Source organism: Artemia franciscana, chromosome 16 (genome assembly GCF_032884065.1).
Source record: "Artemia franciscana chromosome 16, ASM3288406v1, whole genome shotgun sequence".
NCBI lineage: Eukaryota > Metazoa > Arthropoda > Branchiopoda > Anostraca > Artemiidae > Artemia > Artemia franciscana.
This window is the reverse complement of record NC_088878.1, coordinates 16,161,904-16,181,694: the sequence shown is the minus strand read 5'-3', so window position 1 is coordinate 16,181,694 and position 19,791 is coordinate 16,161,904. Positions and strand designations below refer to the sequence as shown.

General features: G+C 35.6%; 1 protein-coding gene across 1 annotated transcript; it reads right to left on the bottom strand.

Moving 5' to 3' along the window:
- Positions 1-616: 616 nt before the first annotated feature.
- LOC136037133 (STING ER exit protein-like) lies at positions 617-14,622 on the bottom strand. Its single transcript, XM_065719628.1, has 4 exons — positions 14,437-14,622; positions 10,727-10,883; positions 4,319-4,556; positions 617-1,574 (listed from the first exon to the last, which is right to left on the bottom strand). The coding sequence occupies exons 1-4, from the start codon at positions 14,555-14,557 to the stop codon at positions 1,434-1,436; spliced, it is 657 nt and encodes a 218-aa protein (XP_065575700.1). The 5' UTR covers positions 14,558-14,622; the 3' UTR covers positions 617-1,433.
- Positions 14,623-19,791: the final 5,169 nt, after the last annotated feature.

Sequence of the window (19,791 nt, the reverse complement as noted above, 5' to 3'; positions counted from 1 at the left end):
ATCTGATAAGAAATGCTTACACGGTGTACTAACATAGTACATTACGTCATTTGCATCAAACAAATTCAACGCTCTTAAACGAATTTTCTCAGACTTCTGACCTATCTAGATCATTTTTTATGTGAGAATATCTCAAGATACCAATTTTCCCGAAAATATATAGAGCCGTTTTCAAGAAATAGAACACATAAACAAATATTGCTCACGATAAGTTTTATTTTCCACTCTCTTCGGAAGCATTTTCGGAAGCATGCTCGAATTTTAGTCGTCCAATACATCCATAACTTACCATTTAATAAACACAAAATTATGGTACACCTAGGAAGGTTCGGGCCCTAAGCCCTCCCACTTCATACACACGAAAGTAGCAGTCAGAAGTGTAGCCTGAAATCCTATTACAAAAAAAAATATGTATTACTTAGAAAAAGTGGTTTCTTATCCTCCAGAAGTGAAAACTCGCTCAATGAACAATTTGTTTAGAAAGGGGTTCTCTAAACGCCCTAAGATGTTGGCTGGAACCAGGCATGCCTGAGGGGGGGGGGTATAGCTTCTCTCCTTAAATTACCATAGTTTTATATAGCTTTCTTTCTTGTTTGACGATGTGAAAAATACAATGTAAAAATATAATAATTTATTTCAAAAAACTCACATGACATCGAATCATTAAAAAAAACTACCTTATATCGAAATTTCACACTATTCTCTAATAATGTTCAGCATAGCTATCCTATACTAATGCGCTATACCCAAACTATCTTTTAGAAGGGCGATGTAGGTAGTAAACAAGCTAAAAATATATGTTACACCCTTTGAATTTCACTTTTGGTGGTTGTTTTTATCAAAAAAGTTCTATGAAACTAAATAGTTTAGTTTTTATATAAAAAAAAAGTTCAGTTTTATTCCTCGCCATTGTGCACTAGTAGGCTATATCAATGAAAAGGACTAGATTAAACAAAACTATTTTTACACGAGTGGAGTTCTGCATAATAGTGTTAAAACTGTATATCGTACACCCAATGATAAATTCTAATAGCCATGGAATATAGCTATAACGTATTTTCGCTGAATTTTTTTATACAGCTTTACAACCTCCGTCCCGAAACCTAAATAATATGCACAAACTGCACAAAGGATATTTTAACCAAACAAACAAAATATTTGTCCCTCTTTGAAAAAAGGTATGCATACATTTCCCCTCTCCCTTTAAAAAGCGAAATCCATCCAGTAGCTCAGACCTTAAACCCAATTGAAATAAGACTAATATAGATTTTTTCCTGTAGCTAAGAATCAGAGTTAATGTCATTAGAAAGCCAAATTAACTCTTGTTCAGACTTTTTTTTCTTTTTTTTTTTACTTTATCACTATACTTCCAGCATCCAAAATTGAAAGATTGTTCCTGTAAAATACTCCTATACAAAAAACTGCCCATAAACCTACTTATCGATAAGCGTTCCACGTTGAAGTTTCTTTTTGATTTCAGCCACTGACTCCTGTGGCTTTCGTTTAATTCCTTTCCTTTCCAGTTGTTTCTCAATAATGCGAGCGTTCAATGCATATGAATCTGCGACTTCTCTCTAAAAAGGAAAATTTTAGAATACACTCTACTTACTATTCATATGATAGAAAATCAACATCTTCAACAAAATTAGTGTAGTTAAAAAGGCTAACAAAATACAGCAAAACTGCAATACATTCAAATTCCTTGGAACAGGAGGCGCCCTACACTGAGTACTTGAACATCTCTATAGCACACAACACCTCAATTGGAATGGTCTCTCGAGGTGAGTTGCCCCAGAATAACTGGTCTCTCGTAGTAGGCTATTTCTGAATATGGAAGTTTTAAGCAACGTAGCACCATGAAAAATACTCAAAACGGATTCTAAAATTAATAATCAAAACGTAACTTTTATCGGCCTATTCCGACCTACTTGAAAGCTAGCTTTAATAATAATCGCTTTTCTTAAGCGCATATTACATTGAAAGTTTATCCATTTAAATAGTGCCTTAACTTGAATAATCAACTAACATCAAAGGAATTTCAAAGCAGTAAAATCAATTCAATTCTCAGATTACTAGGGCAAAGAGTATGGAAGCCGGTTAGAGAGAAATCTTCGGCAATCGGACTTGGTTTAGAAGAAGTTTCAAATTCAAACATGCTTAATGTTAGCGTATTAAAACCTGGATTTAAAAAGGCCTTAGTTGAATTGGATGCAATCAGGAACTACCTGAGAGCAGGAAGATTCTTCTATTTTTAGACAATTTTTCATTGGCTAAGAAATAGCTAGGGCTAGGTTAATATACAGAACATGTGTTAGTTAGCAAAAATGTTCATAAACAGTCATTTTATTGTTTGAGGTGGAACAAATTGAAACGCAAATATTTTGTGCACTAGATGTTCAGAATAATAACTTATTAAAACTCCGCAACAATTTGAAACCAGGAATGGCCCAAACATTACCTTCTTAGTCCAAAAAAATGCTTCGGATGGGTTTAAGGGTCTCTTACCATGCATTTGGACCTGCTGAGATGGAAAATCAGCTTTTAAATTACTTTAAACTTCAGGCAGCCCAAAATTGAGCCAAAAGTTCAACAATATATTTTATTTTGAACAAATAAAGGAGAATCATTCCCTAATAATATGGACATGTGACACAAGAAAACTAATTGTCAACAGTTATGAATCCAATTTTACCGAACAACCAGCCTTTAGTTCTTAACGAAAATTAGAGGTGGCTGTCCAAAGAATTTTGGCAACGTGAATTTAAGGCCAAGGTCTTCCGTGCCTATTTTTGCTGCAATTCAGCTGGTCATATAAGATCTAAAATGATATTCCAAAACACATTTCTAAGAACAACGTCAATTTTCGAATTTTTTCTATGAAACTTGGCTTTTGTGTTTGTGTTCGTGTTTTTTTTTTTGGGGGGGGGAGAGAAGTCTAAAGCAATTTTACAGTTGATATTCGTTCTCACCAGTTCCCAAGATATAGTAAACGACCCTTAAAAAAAAACATTCAAAGCCAAAGCATTTACTCTTTATTTTTAGGCTAAAATTCACGCTTTGGTGTATAAGACATTGAAACATTTTTGAGTAGAAGACACACCGCCATCCGTTTTTCCCTGCACGGAAGACTTTTTGTTCTGATAATGGGCTGTTTGTATTTCTATGCTCTCCAATTTTATGATTTGGCCCCGATTTGAAAGAAGTTAAGAAGTACTCCAAGTCTGTTAAAAGTTGCTAAACTCATTAAGGAGACCTCATCAAGCATTTGAAAATGTTCAAATTGCGAATAACATTAAAATTAATGAGGCATTGGAAATAATCAAAGACTTTTTATTTTTAGCATATATTTTTTTTTAATTAATCCATGCTTATTTTTAACATAAGGAAAACGAGAAAAATAGATGGTGTTGCAACTGTTCCAGGTTTGAAAATTTGTCATATAAAATGACTTTTGCCTAATAGCCAACATAAAGGGAAAACACGACAAAATTCAGTTAACTAGAGGATTTTTCTTTTTATTGTTTTAACCTTAATACTTAAATCTTAACAACGGATATAAATTTGGGAGTGGCAAGAAATGGTTTTTCGCATTTTCATTCTATTCCATGCACCTGCATATACTTGGCACTGTGAAGTACAATAAAATATGGGAACACAAACGTTCAACCTCTCGTGATGACCAATGAATTTGCGACCTGAAATAGAACGTTTTTCGTACAAAAACACAACAGTAAGGGTACGAAACCTACTAAAGGGCAAGAATATTACACCAGCAATAAAAATGGTGGCTTCTTTCAGAATTCATTGCTACAGTCTAGTGTTACTGTTATAATCTGTTACTGCAAAAACTTTAAATTTGTTTCTAGCATTTGGCTTTTGATCTCTACTATACTTTTTAAAAATAGAGTCAGTCATTTTCTTCCAAGACCATCCTTTTTCATGATAGACATACACAGAGGAATTAGGTCTACTAGCATATTCGTCAAAAAAGCAAATAACAGGTAAAATGTTTGAAAAAAAAAGTCCAAAAAAAGGGAAAATTTTTTCGGATTCTGGGCAAAGGAAGGCTCTGAATCAGTTTCTACGGTTTTCATTTTAGCCTGAGTACTGAAGACGTATTGGTGGAAATACGTGTAGCACATTCATAATTTATATCTTTTTTCTTATGTCAGCTGGCTTGAAGTCATGTTTTTCTTCTTTTTTCGGCCAGTTCAGCTTAAGATCTTTTAATGGCAACTAATTTGATTACTGTAAAGATTATAAGCATTAGTTGTTCAAGAAAATACTAAAAAGAAAACAGAATATAAAGAGCTCAAACCTCTTCAATTTCGTCTTCTTCATCTTCAATGGTGGACACAGTTACTGACGAAAACTTGCCCATATTTTTTGTTAACTTGGTAATCATTATTTTTTTCACTGGCTCCTCCTCTTTGGGCGGGCCTTGAAGCTGATTATATAATCCCTTGCCATCATCTAGTCCTCTAACAACAGATCCTTTTACCACAAATATTATCTTCTTTGTTGGGTCATGTTTATAAAATAAAAGAAGTCCACACCTAAAATAAATAAGGTAAAATCACTATCAAATTTTGTACAAGGGGAAAGTTACAGAATCTGGCACGGAAAATACAGTAAATTCTCAACATCTAGGCTTGACAAGGCATAATACTTTTAGTTTTGGAGTCTGTCAGTTGAAAAAAAAAAAAATCTGACAATGCTCGCTTAAAATACAGACCCTGTTTGATTGGCGCAATGGTATCCACTGGACGGGCGGGGAGACGAGTTTGAAAAAAAAAGATCGTTTGGTAGAAATGTATCATCTTCTTACAGATATTATAAAACATTTTGCTTCTCGCACATTGTTGTACTAATCAAGGGTAGAGAGGGGCTCAAAACCTAATTGCATCTTAACTAACATGAATCTTTTGCTTTAAGTCATTTCTTAAGAAATTTAAAATTGAGGTGAATTAATAATAATAATAATAAATTACAGCTGCACTAAACATTAAGTAACTTAATCAGACAATCAACATAAAATGACAGAATAGTCACCAGGATTGCAACCGCTGGTGATTTATCAACAAACTATGCGTTTCCCCCTTGTGTGAATTTACAGATTTGGTGATTTTTTCTGTGTGTCAGTTTCAAAGTGTGTGTCCTTTTATTAGAAATGGTCTTTTTTTTAATCATTCCAAAATGTTCACTTAATTTCAATAACGAGACTTTGAATTTTAATCATTCACATTTTAATGCTAAGCTTCACTTTAAATTCATATAATATGGTCGCTTACTAACGAATCGATGCTAGGCACACTGGATACAGGGGCGCAGCTAGTGTTTTAAGTTTGGAGGAGGGATTTACAGAATGTGTCGACAAAATCGTTCAGTATGCCAACAAATGTGGACACATAAGCTAAATTTCCAAGGTAAATAGGTAAATTGTCCAAGGTGTTGGCACGCGGTAGCAACACCTTGGAACCTTCCCTCCCCCCACCTTACAACACCCTCTCCAAGTTAGCTCCGCCCCTGACTGTATATCATTGTTTTAACCGATTGAATCTCGGATCTTTCACCCATGCAAGGGAACATTCATTAAACAGAAACCTTATGATTTATTATATTCTTTTTAGTTGTTTTGGTAGAAAATGTACGTTCTTGAAGTCACCATACATTTAGAAAACTGCCGCACTAGGTGCGTATTGAAAAGACTTGACAACAAATATACTTTGACTCATCTCTGCTGCTCTCACTACGGTCAGACTTACCTGGTGGCTCCACCCCCCAATGACTGAACAAGCAAAATTACCTGAGGAAATCTGGTGCCATCACATGGACAAATGGCACATAAAAAAAAATATATCGGCCGATAGCCGATGTTCTTTTCCCAATATCCGATGATGACACTATTCATTTTCGTTGAAAATTGAAAATTCTAGTTCCCTTTTAAATGTCAAAAGTGATGGAGGGCAACTAGCACCCACACCGACTACCCCGTCAAACGGATCTGATTGAAATTGTACAATGGTCATTTTGTTCAAAACAGTCCAAAGAACATATAACAATGTCTCCCAGGTTGGCACAACCCCCCAGAGCCCTGGGGCAAGGACTTTAAATTATTCCCTTGGGGCATATAAGGTTTTTATGGAATGGGCGGTTGGATAAAATTCAGATGGGTCTCATTTGATTTGAAATTGAAAGTTATTGTTTCCTTTTTAAGAGTCAGTGATTTGAGAGAAACCCCCCCCCCCCCCCACGCCCATCATTTCCCAAAACAAACATCCAAACAAAGTTTTGAGCCATCAAATTTTATCTGCATAGTTGAAAGGTTCAGTTATTATGCGTTTGGGGATGTCAACCACCCTTTCCCCCAAGGCCTCAGGAGAAAGGCTGTAAGTCAGGTGTTATATTGAGAAAAGATATGCATGTTTGACTTCTACTTTCCCAAAACACGCGTTAAGATGAGTCTTTCAGGGGATGTTGAGGGGAGTGTTGAATTAAATAAAACATGTTATGTAGATATGGGTTGTCAAAAAGATGGTAAGGGAGATGATCAATTGACCAAAAAGGCCATATTTGGACGCAAATACTAGTATAGCTACTGTTGTTTCTACCATAACTACTGTTACTACTACTGCTACTAACACGAAAACTACTACTACTGTAGCAAGTACTACGGAGGCTGAGGATATTCAAAAAAACATCTGAAGAAATGTCGAGGGGAGAGTTAAACCAAATCAAAACATGATGTGCATACACATTGCTGATATGGGTGCATCAGCAATATTTTTTGAACAGCTTATCATATCAAGAGGAAACTTCAGATGCATCATGAGTGGGATGTTCAGTTGACCAAAAGGCAAAATGTACCAGCTACTACTGCTATTAATACTGCTGCTCCTACTGTTACTACAACTAATAATACACTATTACAGCTACTACTGTTCTTACTAATACCACTTCAATGATACTAGTACTATTAAGGCTACACACTTAAAGGTGAAAACACACTATTCGCATGCAGATTGTCAAAAGAGCGGATCTTAAGGATGGATTTAAGTATTAAGTTAGAACTCTCAGAGAATACTTAATGGGGAAGATCAATTGACCAAAAAGCAATAGGTGGACATTACTACTAAAACTACTACCACTGCAACATTTACTAGTTCTACTACTACTATAACAATTGCTCCAACTACTACTTCTATTGCAATTACTTGTAAGGTTAAGAGCATTAAGATGCAAATTTTAAGAAGTATAGGAATATACAGGTAAGGAAATAGGTAAGGAAAATACTTAAAGGGGAAGATCAATTGACCAAAAAGCAATAGGTGGACATTACTACTAAAACTACTACCACTGCAACATTTACTAGTTCTACTACTACTATAACAATTGCTTCAACTACTACTTCTATTGCAATTACTTGTAAGGTTAAGAGCATTAAGATGCAAATTTCAAGAAGTATAGGAATATACAGGTAAGGAAAAGGGCATATCGATAATGTCATGGCAATGGCTAATAGTATTAAGTTGAGTGGTAATACTACTGCTGTTGACTACTATTACAACTATACCTTAGGATTTTAAGGTGAAACTTTCAGAGAATGTTTCTGAAAATTTATGTTGTATGGTTGACAACCTGCCATCCATATGCAGGTTGTCAATAGGGCACATCAGCTATATCTTAGGAACAATTTCGTTTGTGAAATTAAAACTTAGAAGGCTTGGGATGAGGGATCTAACTAACCAAAAGACAATATTTGCATCATAATACTACTACTTCTATAACTACTGCTACTGCTAGATACTACTGGTCAGATACTTCTTGCGGGGCCCCACAAGGCACGAAATTAGCTGGAATAATTTTCCTGGCTGTAATTAATTCCCTGCTTAACCATCACGACGACCGTTACAAGTTTGTAGATGATCTGTCCATAGTGCTCGCTTACCTGGTCGAAAACACTATCATAACAAAGCAGTTTTCAGACCAGTTATTTGATCAGCTAAAGACCGAATGCTCAAGTCATGATCTTACCATTAACGTAGCCAAGTCGTTTCAACCCTCTGAAGCGGAATATAGATATGCCTCTAGTCCCTTTCCCGATTGTGAACGAAATAAAAATCTTAGGAGTAACTTTCACTAGTGACTGTAGTTTCAGTGCCCATATTAATTTAACCGTCCACAAGGCTAATGCAAGCCTTCAGACACTTACCAAAATGAGGCGTTTTGGGTGTGATACCAAAAGCCTTCTCCATGCCTACACATGTTATGTTCGCCTGTTGCTCGAGTACGCGTGCCCGGTGTGGGGTCCATCTGCTATCCGCACAGCGTACCTATTACGCGACATAGAGTGCGTCCAGAAAAGAGCAACAAGGATTATACTCCGAGACCGTGGCATACCCTACGATCAAGCCCTCGCTAAATTAAATTTATCTCCACTTAAAGTCTGGCTGGAACACCTTATTCACCAATTTGGAAAATTCATCCTAGCCAATAAGAGCCACCGATCTTTACTACCCGAACCAGCCCCTCCCAATAGCCGAACTCGATTACGAAATAAACTTGTACCCCCTAAAGTACGAACCAATCGATACGCAAACTCATTTGTGCCTTTTTTCACATCAGTTGTTAATGCTGAGTTGTAGTGTGTGATTTTTGTTTAAATGTATGATTTTTGTGAAAAAACTGAATTTAGCTCTATGCTACGATAGTTTTTAAATATACCGATCTCTCTCTCTCTCTCTACTATTGTTATTACTGCTACTAAATCTAAGACTACTACTATTAACTCTACTCCTACTGCTGCTACTTTAACTACTTATGCTACTACTTTAACGACTGATGCTACTACTACTACTGCTAATAACCCTAAGCGTGTTGAGGTGAAATTTTAGGACAATATTGAAATAAATCAAAACACACTATGCACACATAGGCTGTAAAGAGGACGTATCAGCGCTTCAGGACCAGTTGATGCTACTAAGTTGCAAATTTCATTGTGTGTTCAAGGGGATGTTGAAAAAAAAGGGGCTTTGTGCATAATGCTACTAATACTACTACAACTGTTGCTACTACACAGTCTAAGGGTATTGAGGTTAAGCTTTCATTGAATATTTAGGTGGATGTTGAACTAAACCAAAACAAACTATGATCATGTGGACTATTAACATGGTGAAAAAGCAATATTACAATAATGACTTACATTATCACGTTAGACCTTTCAGGATAAGTTGTGTTGATCTTTAAACTAGCCAGAAGACACCATGCTTATATGTTTAATACTACTTCTACAGTTACTGTAACTAATGACACTAAGGGCATGAAGTTGAAACGTTTAGAGGGAGTTTCAATTAAACAAAAAAAAAACTAAATATATGCATGCAAGTATTGAAATGGTATATAAGCAAAATCATAGGAGGCACTGCTCTATCACAGCTAGTAATATCCCTGATAGTTTAGAGAAGCTAATTTAATTGTAAATTCAAATATATAGTACCTTTTTTAAGAGTAAAAAGTGACTGGAGGGCGATCAGCCCTCTTCTTTAGCTAATAATTTTCCAAACACTTCGAATCAAAATTGTAATTGTAATGTAATAGCCATATTGTCCAGCATAACTGGACGGTCTTGTAACTGTGTCTCTAACGCTATTGCATAGGTCAACCCCCCCGTTATGCAATATGCTCACTATGTTTATAAACTAAATGTTGCTTTAAGATTAAATCAAAATACACTGTGTGCATGCTGGTTGTCAATAAGACATCTCAGCAACATCCCAAGAACAACTGTGAGCATCATGTTCAAACTTTTGGGGCTATTCCTATTACTACTTCTGCTCTTAAAATTCAACTAAATCAAAAGAGTCTAAGTGTATCCAAGCTGTCAAAGACCATAGACAGAAATTTTTGCAAATTGTATTAAGTTTTATTTTTCAGGTCAAAAGAGGAGGCATAAAACTAAATTAAAAACTAATATTTGTGTCCAAATTTTTAAAAAGATGTATGTTGTTAAATATTGTTGAAAAAGTTTCTCCAGTATACAAATAGCAGGCCAAACTACAATTTTTTTATAAAAAAGATTAACTATTAATCCCTTTTTTTTAAAAGACTACATCAATGTAAACCAAAAAGAAATAAATTAAAACAACTTTTTCCACAAAAGAAGTTTTTCAAAGAGATGTAAAGGACTCCAACTAAATGAGCAAACATAGAATCAAATAATCTACCAAGCATACAACTAATGCAAACCAGCATTGATGAATAGATGAAATCCAAAACAAACAGAAATTTCAGCAAATAACCAAGTCAAACTCAAAACAAGCAGAAATGAACATGAGTAGGGCTCAAAACCCCTATACCTTCTTAAGGCTTGAACATAATTTGCACTTTACTGTAAATGAATTTGGAAAACAAGGTTGAAATCTTGGAAACACAACATTGAAATTTTCACCCAAAATTTTAGATAATAAAATAACTGTAATGGTAACTTTAATAACTGTAATGGTATGTTACAGGTCTTTGCACTAGAATGAAAAAAATAATATTAACTGAGACAATTATATTTGGGCACTGAAATATCATTGGCTTTTAGTTACTGTGTGTTTTTTTTTTTTTTAAATCTTACACAATTTCAAGATTATCTGAACCAAAATCATCTAGCCTTAAAAACATTCCTTTAGGCAAGGTTGTTTAGCATAAAAAGTAAATAATATAGGAAATGAAGCCTTACTTTTTACACTTGTCTCTGTATTGTTTTTCAATGCCTTCACTTCTTCTGATGAAAGTTGTTTCATCTTGTTCACAATTCAACTTGTATACATGCTTAGTTCCATCAACAACCCTGGCGCCATCTTTTGGTCGAAGAGGAAGCTTCTCTAATGCACAATCTATAAAAAAAAATATACAGTGACAAAACACCTATAAGTAAAGACATTGGAGTTTATAAGGATGTCAGCCAAGAACCTGATACTGCATCAGCCCCTGTTAAAAAAACAAAGGTTTGGCATTATGTTTTTCATAATGACAAAAGACAAGACAAGGCAAAAGTTAAAGGTCTCCAATAAAAAAAAAATAACTTTACTAAGGTGCTAATCCTAATTTAAGGTCATTTAAAATGTTTAAGAGGTTGATTGATTAAAATGGAGCATGGATAAGTGTGATTAGAAGACTAGGAAAATTGAGAATTGCAACAGATAAACAAAAAGCCAAGGAATAAACAACAACAAGATTCCCATTGAATTGTAAACAAAATTTGAACAGTGATCTGTGGTTAAAAACTGGAAAAGACATATTTTCTACCTATAACATCTTAAGAAATTAAAAGAGATGATGTATGAATCTGAACTGCTAAAGCAAAAGGTGTGGAAAAAAATTTCTGAGTTGAAGATGAACAAAAATGGACAGTGAAATCTATAGTCAGGACTTTAAGGAAGAATTTACATTTTTCCTAGGGTGGTTGCAACAAACCTGTGTTGATGTCATGACACCAAAACAAAGGCTCACAATTCTCTGATTTGCTGACTAGTTAGCCAATTCAGGCTGAAGTGTATATATAGGTTAGATCTAACAGCCAACTTGTTGACTAATCTAAACATATGAAACTTTAAAAAAAAATTATTGATATCTGACTAGTTGGCTATTTTAATGTAAAGTTTATATATACATGGCCTATTAATAGCCAACTAGTCAGCTAATTCTATAAAGCATATAAAAAATGTCTTATTAGCTGACTAGTTGGCTAATTGAGGCTGAAGTGTATATACAGGTAAGACCTAATAGCCAACTGGTTGGCTAATCTAAACCTGTGTATATAGCTGAGACTTGCATAGCAAACTAGTTAGCTAATTCTAATGTGTATTTAGAAACTTTATTGATAGATGACTGGTTGACTATTTTAAGCTAAAGCTTATATATACCTTGGATAAAAAATAGTCAACTAGTTAGCTAATTCCACTAGTGTATTAGAAACTTTATTGATTGCTGACTAGTTGGCTATTTTAAATAAAGCTTATTGTATACCTGGGATATTAATGGTCAACTAGTTAGCTAACTTAATAGGGTATATACAATTTTAACATTGGCTTACTAGTTGGCTAATCTGGTACTATTCTGGCAAGGAAGAAACTACTTGGTAGCCACTGACTACTACAGCAGATACATCAAACTAGGCAAGCTTGGGAGACAACACAAGCTTGGGAGCCATTATAACTAAGTTGAAAAGCCAATTTGCACAACATGGGATACCACAAATAATTACCTCTGACAATGACCCCCCAGTTTTCAGCAGAAGAATTCCAAAATTTTGAAGAATAGTGGAAAATCAAACACAGCAGATCCAGCCCCAGATACCCTCAGAGCAGCAGCCTCAGTGAAAAAGCATTCCAAGCTGTAAAAAGAATTATGTGAAAATCACTTATTGACAGATCAGACCCATACTTAGCTTTTCTTGACTATCACAACACACTGGTAGATGATTTAGCATCACCAGCACAACTCTTGATGAGTCATCAGTTAAGATCAGTTATACTGTCTGTAGAGCATAATTCTATGTCTAAAATTAGATCTTAAGAGCAATAAAAAAGCAGCAAATAGCCAAGAAGGAGGTTTATGACAGAAGAACACACATGATCAAACCCTTGACTCCAGGCCAGCAAGTATAGCTCAACAAAACTGGTCAAGCAAATGGAAGATGGATTAAGGCAACAGTAACAGTATTTATGAAAAATCACACTGCCAGTCAGTGACTGTAAGGACAGAAGATGGGTTGTATATAGATGCAACAGGAAGTTTGTACATACCAGATCTACTACCAACAAGTTCACCTACATGCAAAACAACAAGATGTTGTAAACAAATATAGAGGTGTCCAATAAAAAAGCAGCAAATAGCCAAGAAGGAAGTTTATGACAGAAGAACACACATGATCAAACCCTTGACTCCAGGCCAGCAAGTATAGCTCAATAAAACTGGTCAAGCAAATGGAAGATGGATTAAGGCAACAGTAACAGTATTTATGAAAAATCACACTGCCAGTCAGTGACTGTAAAGACAGAAGATGGGTTGTATATAGATGCAACAGGAAGTTTGTACATACCAGATCTACTACCAACAAGTTCACCTACATGCAAAACAACAAGATGTTGTAAACAAATATAGAGGTGTCCATGGAACCTGGACCATTGTGCAAATCCCCCCAAGTCACAAGTTCATCAGCCAATATCAGTGGGAGGTTTAGCTTATCTGAAGAAACTTCTCAAATGCCAAGAGCAAACAACAACCAAAGATTAGGTCTAAGGAGTCATAAGGCACACCTCTTTATTCCAAAGCTGCCATCACAGCATAGCCAATACAACCAAAAATGAAGACAACAAGATCAGGAAGGGTTATACCAGAGCTGAGTAGATTAAACCTGTAGCTATGGAGCCCATGTTAGATCATTTGAAGAAGAACAAATTGAAAAGAAAGAAGATGTAGAGTTCTCCATTTAAGTGAACAGACATAGATAATTCTTACTGATTCTCTTATTTATTTTGTAGGTGCTTGGGTCACAATATATACTTACTTGTTTGTTATATATAAGAAAACTGTACTGGCCTATTTGTAGTTTTTAACATAATTTAGCAAAAATGGAATTGAATACATCACTTGACACCTTTTTCATGGTCTTTTGTAATTCAGTAATTGCTTATGCAAGAAATTACATTTTGAGTCTTTATGGAACCCCAAAAGGTAAAACAGTTCATAGTAATCCAGAGTTTAATCTTTCTAAGAAAAAATTGTCTAATGAGAAAAAAAACTGTCATTTGTTGCTGGTTCAGAAATGGGTAAGTGATAATTTTTACTTTTGTGCAAATGTGTTTTTGTAATAATATTTTACTATTAAGAATAGCCTAATAAAAATAGTAGCCTAATTAGCCTATCCTGAAACAGCTACAAATGACAATCTGTTCTCACTTGCCAATTTTCCTTAGAAGCACACTTTTGAACTTTTGATTAGCCTAGGCTACTGGATCTATGGGATATTTTGAGCCCTTGAAGGACTCAAAATGTAATTTTTGCTAGAGTGATAACTGAATCATAAAAGAGTACTAAAAAGGCATCAAGTGATGTGTTCACTTTTCTTATAGCTAAATTATGGGAGAACTGCTAATTTTCCAAATGTTACTTCTTTTCCACTAAATCTATTGGAAGAAAAGAGTGACCTTTCAAAAAATGCATGGAAAATATACAATTTGGGCTATATATTTGCAATTCAAGCCAGGGGGAGGTGAGAATATTTATAGAAATAATATAGGTATCTCAAAATTTTTGTTAGTTGTTTTCAGAGTTTTGCGTGATTTCCTTCTGGTGAGAAATAACTGTAGATTGTGACAAATACTTTTAGCCTATGCTAGCTAATTTATAAGACATAGGCCTACCAATTTGGTCCCAACAACATACCAAGAATTAGCGTCATTTGCCCACAGAGGCAATAATACAAATACAGAGGTTTTTCTTCTCTATATTCTTCCTCATCTTTAGATTCTTCAACAACCGGAGGTGGTTCAATAATTTTTGGCATGTTTCAGACTTCTTCTTATTTCTGCAATTCAAAATGCTTAGTTGCCATACAGCGTTAATTCCGAGCAGGAGCACTGTTGCCCACAGTGCTTCCACTTTCCGATTTCAATTTTTCCTGTTTTTATATCAGTTTTTCCTAAAATTTCCTGTCTCTATGTATGATTTCTCCCTTTTTTCTCCCTAGACAAAGAGAAATTTTGCCTTATATTTCCACAAAATCCACACGAAAAAACATAGCACAGCATCAAATCATTATTTTTCATTTCAGATAATGGTAAATATAACATCTTCCACACTACCAAGAATACATAAAAAATTTAATTAAGTGTCGTCTCCAGCACTTCATCTGGCGCTTTTATTAAGCACTTCGTCCAGCACGTAATGTTTGCCTTGTCTTGAAACCAGGGACGGCTTTCGGTATGCTGACAGTTGGTAAAATTTTATCTCCATTTTTCAACCAATAATTGTCTTGAATAAGTGAGACTAGTGTGACATTCTTGACACTATTTCGGATGTCGGTTTCGATTAATTTTAGGAGATTAAACAAACACTCAGCTTGTACATTGCTAAAAGATAAATAAAAGATCAATGATATGCAATTCCACTATTCCAGGTACATGATTTCGCCACTGCGAGTCTTCAGACTAAATATTTTCATCCAGTGCTGCTCAACTGACAGGTCTTCAACTTGGGCATCTCCCAAATGAAACTCAGGGATATCTGTTATTGCCTGTGACCTCCTTTCTATATCTGTTGTATGGAGGCATAACTTTTCTCTTAGAACAGGAAATCTTGCAAATAGTGACCGTAGAGGATTTGGCTTCAAATTTCTTGCATTTTTTTGGTTCAACCAAAGCCAAATGGTCGTAAATTTTGCCTTCAAACTTTATCTGGTATTGGACCTGCTTGATTAAGACTACATAATATTTTCGACAAGACTGGTAAGAGATATCAATATTATCGCCTTCTTCTTGAGCATCTATGACTTTTTGCAGTGAATATGTTGAAACTATTCCCACATCTGTTTGGTCTAAAGGCAGGTACTCACTTGAAAGGTAAGGATCCAGTTCGGTATATAAACCAACACTACGAATACAAGCCAACTTCGTGAAGTTAGACGCAACGTCATCTACAAGTTTCCTGGCACTTGCCATTATGGAGTTGAAAAATTAGATGCTCAGATTAAAAAACTGTGTTGAATTTGATGAAGAGGCAAAGAGAGAGTATGGCTTCAAAATATGGCTTTGTTGACTTGCTTTGCAATGTTAACAAGCTAAGGTTATTGGTTGCAGTTGGGTCGTCAAACGTGGTTTCTTTGAATTATTGAGTAAGAGCAATCCGATACTCAATAGGTTTCTTTATGCAGGTATGAAGGAACAACCAAAGAATTGAGAGTGCTTTGCATTGAAAGAATTCCTGAAATTCAGCATACTTAGCTTGCCTGGAAGCGCTTCTGGAAAAGTGGGCATGATATTTCACGACAGGTCTTCTAGTCTTGGGAAGTGTCAAGCATGTATGCCGACGATGAACATAAGTGAATAAGATGGCATGAGCATTTCACATTCAATATACGGGGCACCATGGCTTTCAACAGTGCTGAAGCAGATCTATTTGCTCCAAACATGACGTCGGTAGTATCTGCAAAAAATCCAACAACATTTTGCCAGGGAATCGATTTTTTCAATGACTTGTTTGATGCAGTCTGTTAGACCCTCAACCGATCCATCACTACACTTAACCATTTCCAATACTTCGACATGAAGCTTTAGATCTTTCTCACGAAAAATACAACAGTGATAGCTAGTTCCTTATTAACAGTACAATCTACTACTACTACTACTAATAACTCACTGCAGCACCAAGCCGCCTGAGGCCAACACAGCTACGCACGCTCCTCCTCCAACCTAATCTATTTAAAGCCTCCCTCTTTACACCCTCCCAGGAAGTTCCCATTTCCTTTAAATCCTTATTTATGACATCCTCCCAACCCATACAAGGACGACCTGCTTTCCGTGTAGCCCCAGACGGTTGGCCAAAAAGGACAATCTTCGGTAATCTGTCATCCTTCATCCGTAGAACGTGGCCTAGCCATCTCAACCATTCTTTCATTATAGCCCCAGAAAGCGGGATTGAACCACACTTTTCGTACAACCTACTGTTTGAAATACGGTCAGTCAGCCGGGTACCCAGAACAATCCGTAGGCAATTTCTCTGGAAAACATCTAGTAAATTTTCATCTGCTTTTCGGAGTGTCCATGCTTCAGAGCCATATTTGACCACTGTCATCACTGTAGCTTCCAATATTCTAATCTTGGTTTGTAGGCTTATCTTTCTATTCTTCCAAACTTTTTTTAACTGTGAAAAAACACCCTGAGCTTTAGCTATTCTACTTTTAACATCTTCACTGCTCCCACCATCTTTACTAATAATACTACCAAGGTAACTGAAGCTCCCAACCTGATCAATCTTTTCGTTACCTAAGGTCACCTGTTCATCTTCACTTATTCCTAGCCTTAGTGACTTAGTCTTCTTAACATTAATTTTCAAGCCTATTTTAGCACCCTGAACTCGTAAAACCTCTAAAAATTCATTCATTTTGCTCAAACTTTCATCTAATATGCTTAAATCATCAGCATAATCTAAGTCCAGGAGCGTTCTTCCTCCCCATTTGATTCCATGGTCTCCAATTGCCTTTCCTGTGCTCCTTAAGACGAAGTCCATCAAAATGATCCATATAAAGGTCGGTTTGACAAAGCCTGGAATTTGGAAAATAAATATTATTTCTACATTTGTGCAATACTCTATAATCTTTTTCAAAATCGTGTGGTCTGCATAGTCAGTTTTTGCATCATTTCGAACTTGATTCTTTTTCAACTTCTCAACTGTGCTCATTATAAAAATTACGATATTACAAAGGTTCATTGAGGCTTAAAAAAATAATAGAGACAAGCATTTCTTGCCTTTCATTTACACAGGGAAAAAGAAGGAGCAGGTGTGGGCCTAAGCACAGTAAACACTACCATCATTATTCTGGTAAGGGATTACTTAAACAGACCAAGGTTTTGCAAACAGAATCCCCGGATTCCTGTGATTTCCCAGAAAGATCAAACTCCATGACAAAAAGTAAGCTACGATGAGCAATAAAAAGGCATGACATTTATATTGTAGAACATTTCTACAAGAGTTCAGATTAACTGTTGGATTCCAATAAAGCCTAAAGAATGAGGGGTGCTATCATACTGCTTCAAGCCTAGGAGCAAATCTAACACTTATATTCTTAGCAGTGTCACAAAATTGGTTTGTTAGCTATTTCAAGGACGATTCTTTTTAAGGATTTCAATAATAGTTAAAAAGTAATTAGTCAGTAAGTTATTTCGGCTCTAAACTCATAAGGTCCAAACCGGCGGTGCTGATCTCCGTTTCGTGGTCTTTCCGCCAGGAAGTGCAATGAGGGGTTGGGGCCGGTCATCCTGTGCTTTTTCACATCCTTCCTGCTTACCTTCCTCAGATTTCTCCAGGTACCCATTTAGAGCTGGGTCAACTCTGGCTGAGCTTACAGAGTCCCGTCACTGTCCCCCGTCCCAAATCAAATACTAGCTAAAAATCTTTGTAGCTAAAGTAGGCTACCTTGTTGAATAAGAAGAATCAATTTTGTTACATAGTATTCGAAATTCTTTTAAGAGTTTTGAGTTAGGAAAAATAAAAAGCTTTTGCGCCAACCTTCTCTTTTTGATTTTAGAGACACATAAGCCTCTGCAAATCTGCTTCATTGATATAAAGCCATTGAAGGACCCTTAGAAACCCAAAAGCTGTCTTTAAGGGAGGCAATCGATCAAATAAATCATTTGGTTGTGGACTTGGCAATTTCTAATCAAATAGGAAATTACGCGTTGACTCTCCTAGCACCAAAGATAAGATCAAACTTGGTAATACTACAAGATGGATTACTTAACCTACGTAGCACTAAATCCTGTAGCTAAAATGAGACAAAATTATACTGAATAATCATATATTTTGCGACAAAGGATCTTCTAACAAGACTAAAAATATTTATTTCTCTTTAACACCCAATAAAGGGAAAGGTCACAAAAATTTTATCTCCGCAATCCCGCTGTGACAACAGCAATTGGAATGTAGTCAAATCACTAAATATTTTAGAATATCACGTGCACAAAGTGTGATTTAAAAATAATATTAAGCTAATCTATGACAAAATGTGAGTCTGGATGACATTTTGAAAAATAAAAAGTACTTAGACTAACACCCCTGTGTCAACAGCTACAAACACAAACGGTATTTTGTCAAAGCTTAGCTAGACCCTAATCAAATTTTCGTTTCTACAGAAATTATAAGTAAGAACAGAAAAGGCAAAACAAAAATCACTTATAATATGAACAGATTCAATTCGACGCTACCGTGTATATAGAACCAAGGTCGGGAAGGAAATTCCGACAAGTAAACAAAGGAGGCATGTCAACAGTATTTTACTTTTTTTGGGGTGGGAGGGGGAGAGGAGAACTTATGAAATAAGTAGGCAAATTGCACAAAAATTAAACAAAATTATTGGTAAGAATAACGCGGTTTCTGTTGGCGGGAAGACTGGAAGAGAGACCCATTCCCTGCTTTCGTGTCTTCAGCAAAGGGTAGGAAACACTCAACAAGAATGTTTGCCAGCTCTGGAATCTTTCTATTCTATAAATTAATAAAATTACTTTTTGGCTTATCATGTTAAAAACGATAAACGTAAAGAAGTATTATAAGGGTAATTTAGGGTGTTGTACATTGTCCTATGTTGATATTTGCATTTTGCTTTAAATTGTATACAACCAGCTTGTGGATTTTTTTTCTTTATAATATCCAATTTTGTAAGTCAGTAAATGTCTGAATATTTGTTAACGATATAAATACATTAACTAGGACCATTCCAGAGATTTGAATTTTCAGGTACCTACAAACACGTCGCAGCACTAAGCAATCTGAGGTGAGGAAGGTGGTACCAAACGATGGCGAGAACCCCTCCTCTATTGAAAACTGTTGAAACCTTCTGCTTTGGTCATCACCTCAAACTAGACATTGTGTCTAGGCATTGTGTTTTAAAATAAAACACAACTTTTTTTTTAGGAAAGGACGACTTTCAACAAATTTTTTTATTCCTGACTTTTAATTTCAGACATGGCTCATCAATTTGACAAATAGCTAGCTCTCTTCACAATAAGCGGTACACAATTTCCATTT

Excerpts from the sequence above, each read along its gene's own strand:
- LOC136037133 (XM_065719628.1), bottom strand. The coding sequence starts at position 14,557 with ATGCCAAAAATTATTGAACCACCTCCGGTTGTTGAAGAATCTAAAGAT. Across the intron at positions 10,884-14,436 it reads GCAAATGACGCTAATTCTTG|ATTGTGCATTAGAGAAGCTT; the intron begins GTATGTTGTTGG and ends TTTTTTTTATAG. Across the intron at positions 4,557-10,726 it reads TACAGAGACAAGTGTAAAAA|GTGTGGACTTCTTTTATTTT; the intron begins GTAAGGCTTCAT and ends TATTTATTTTAG.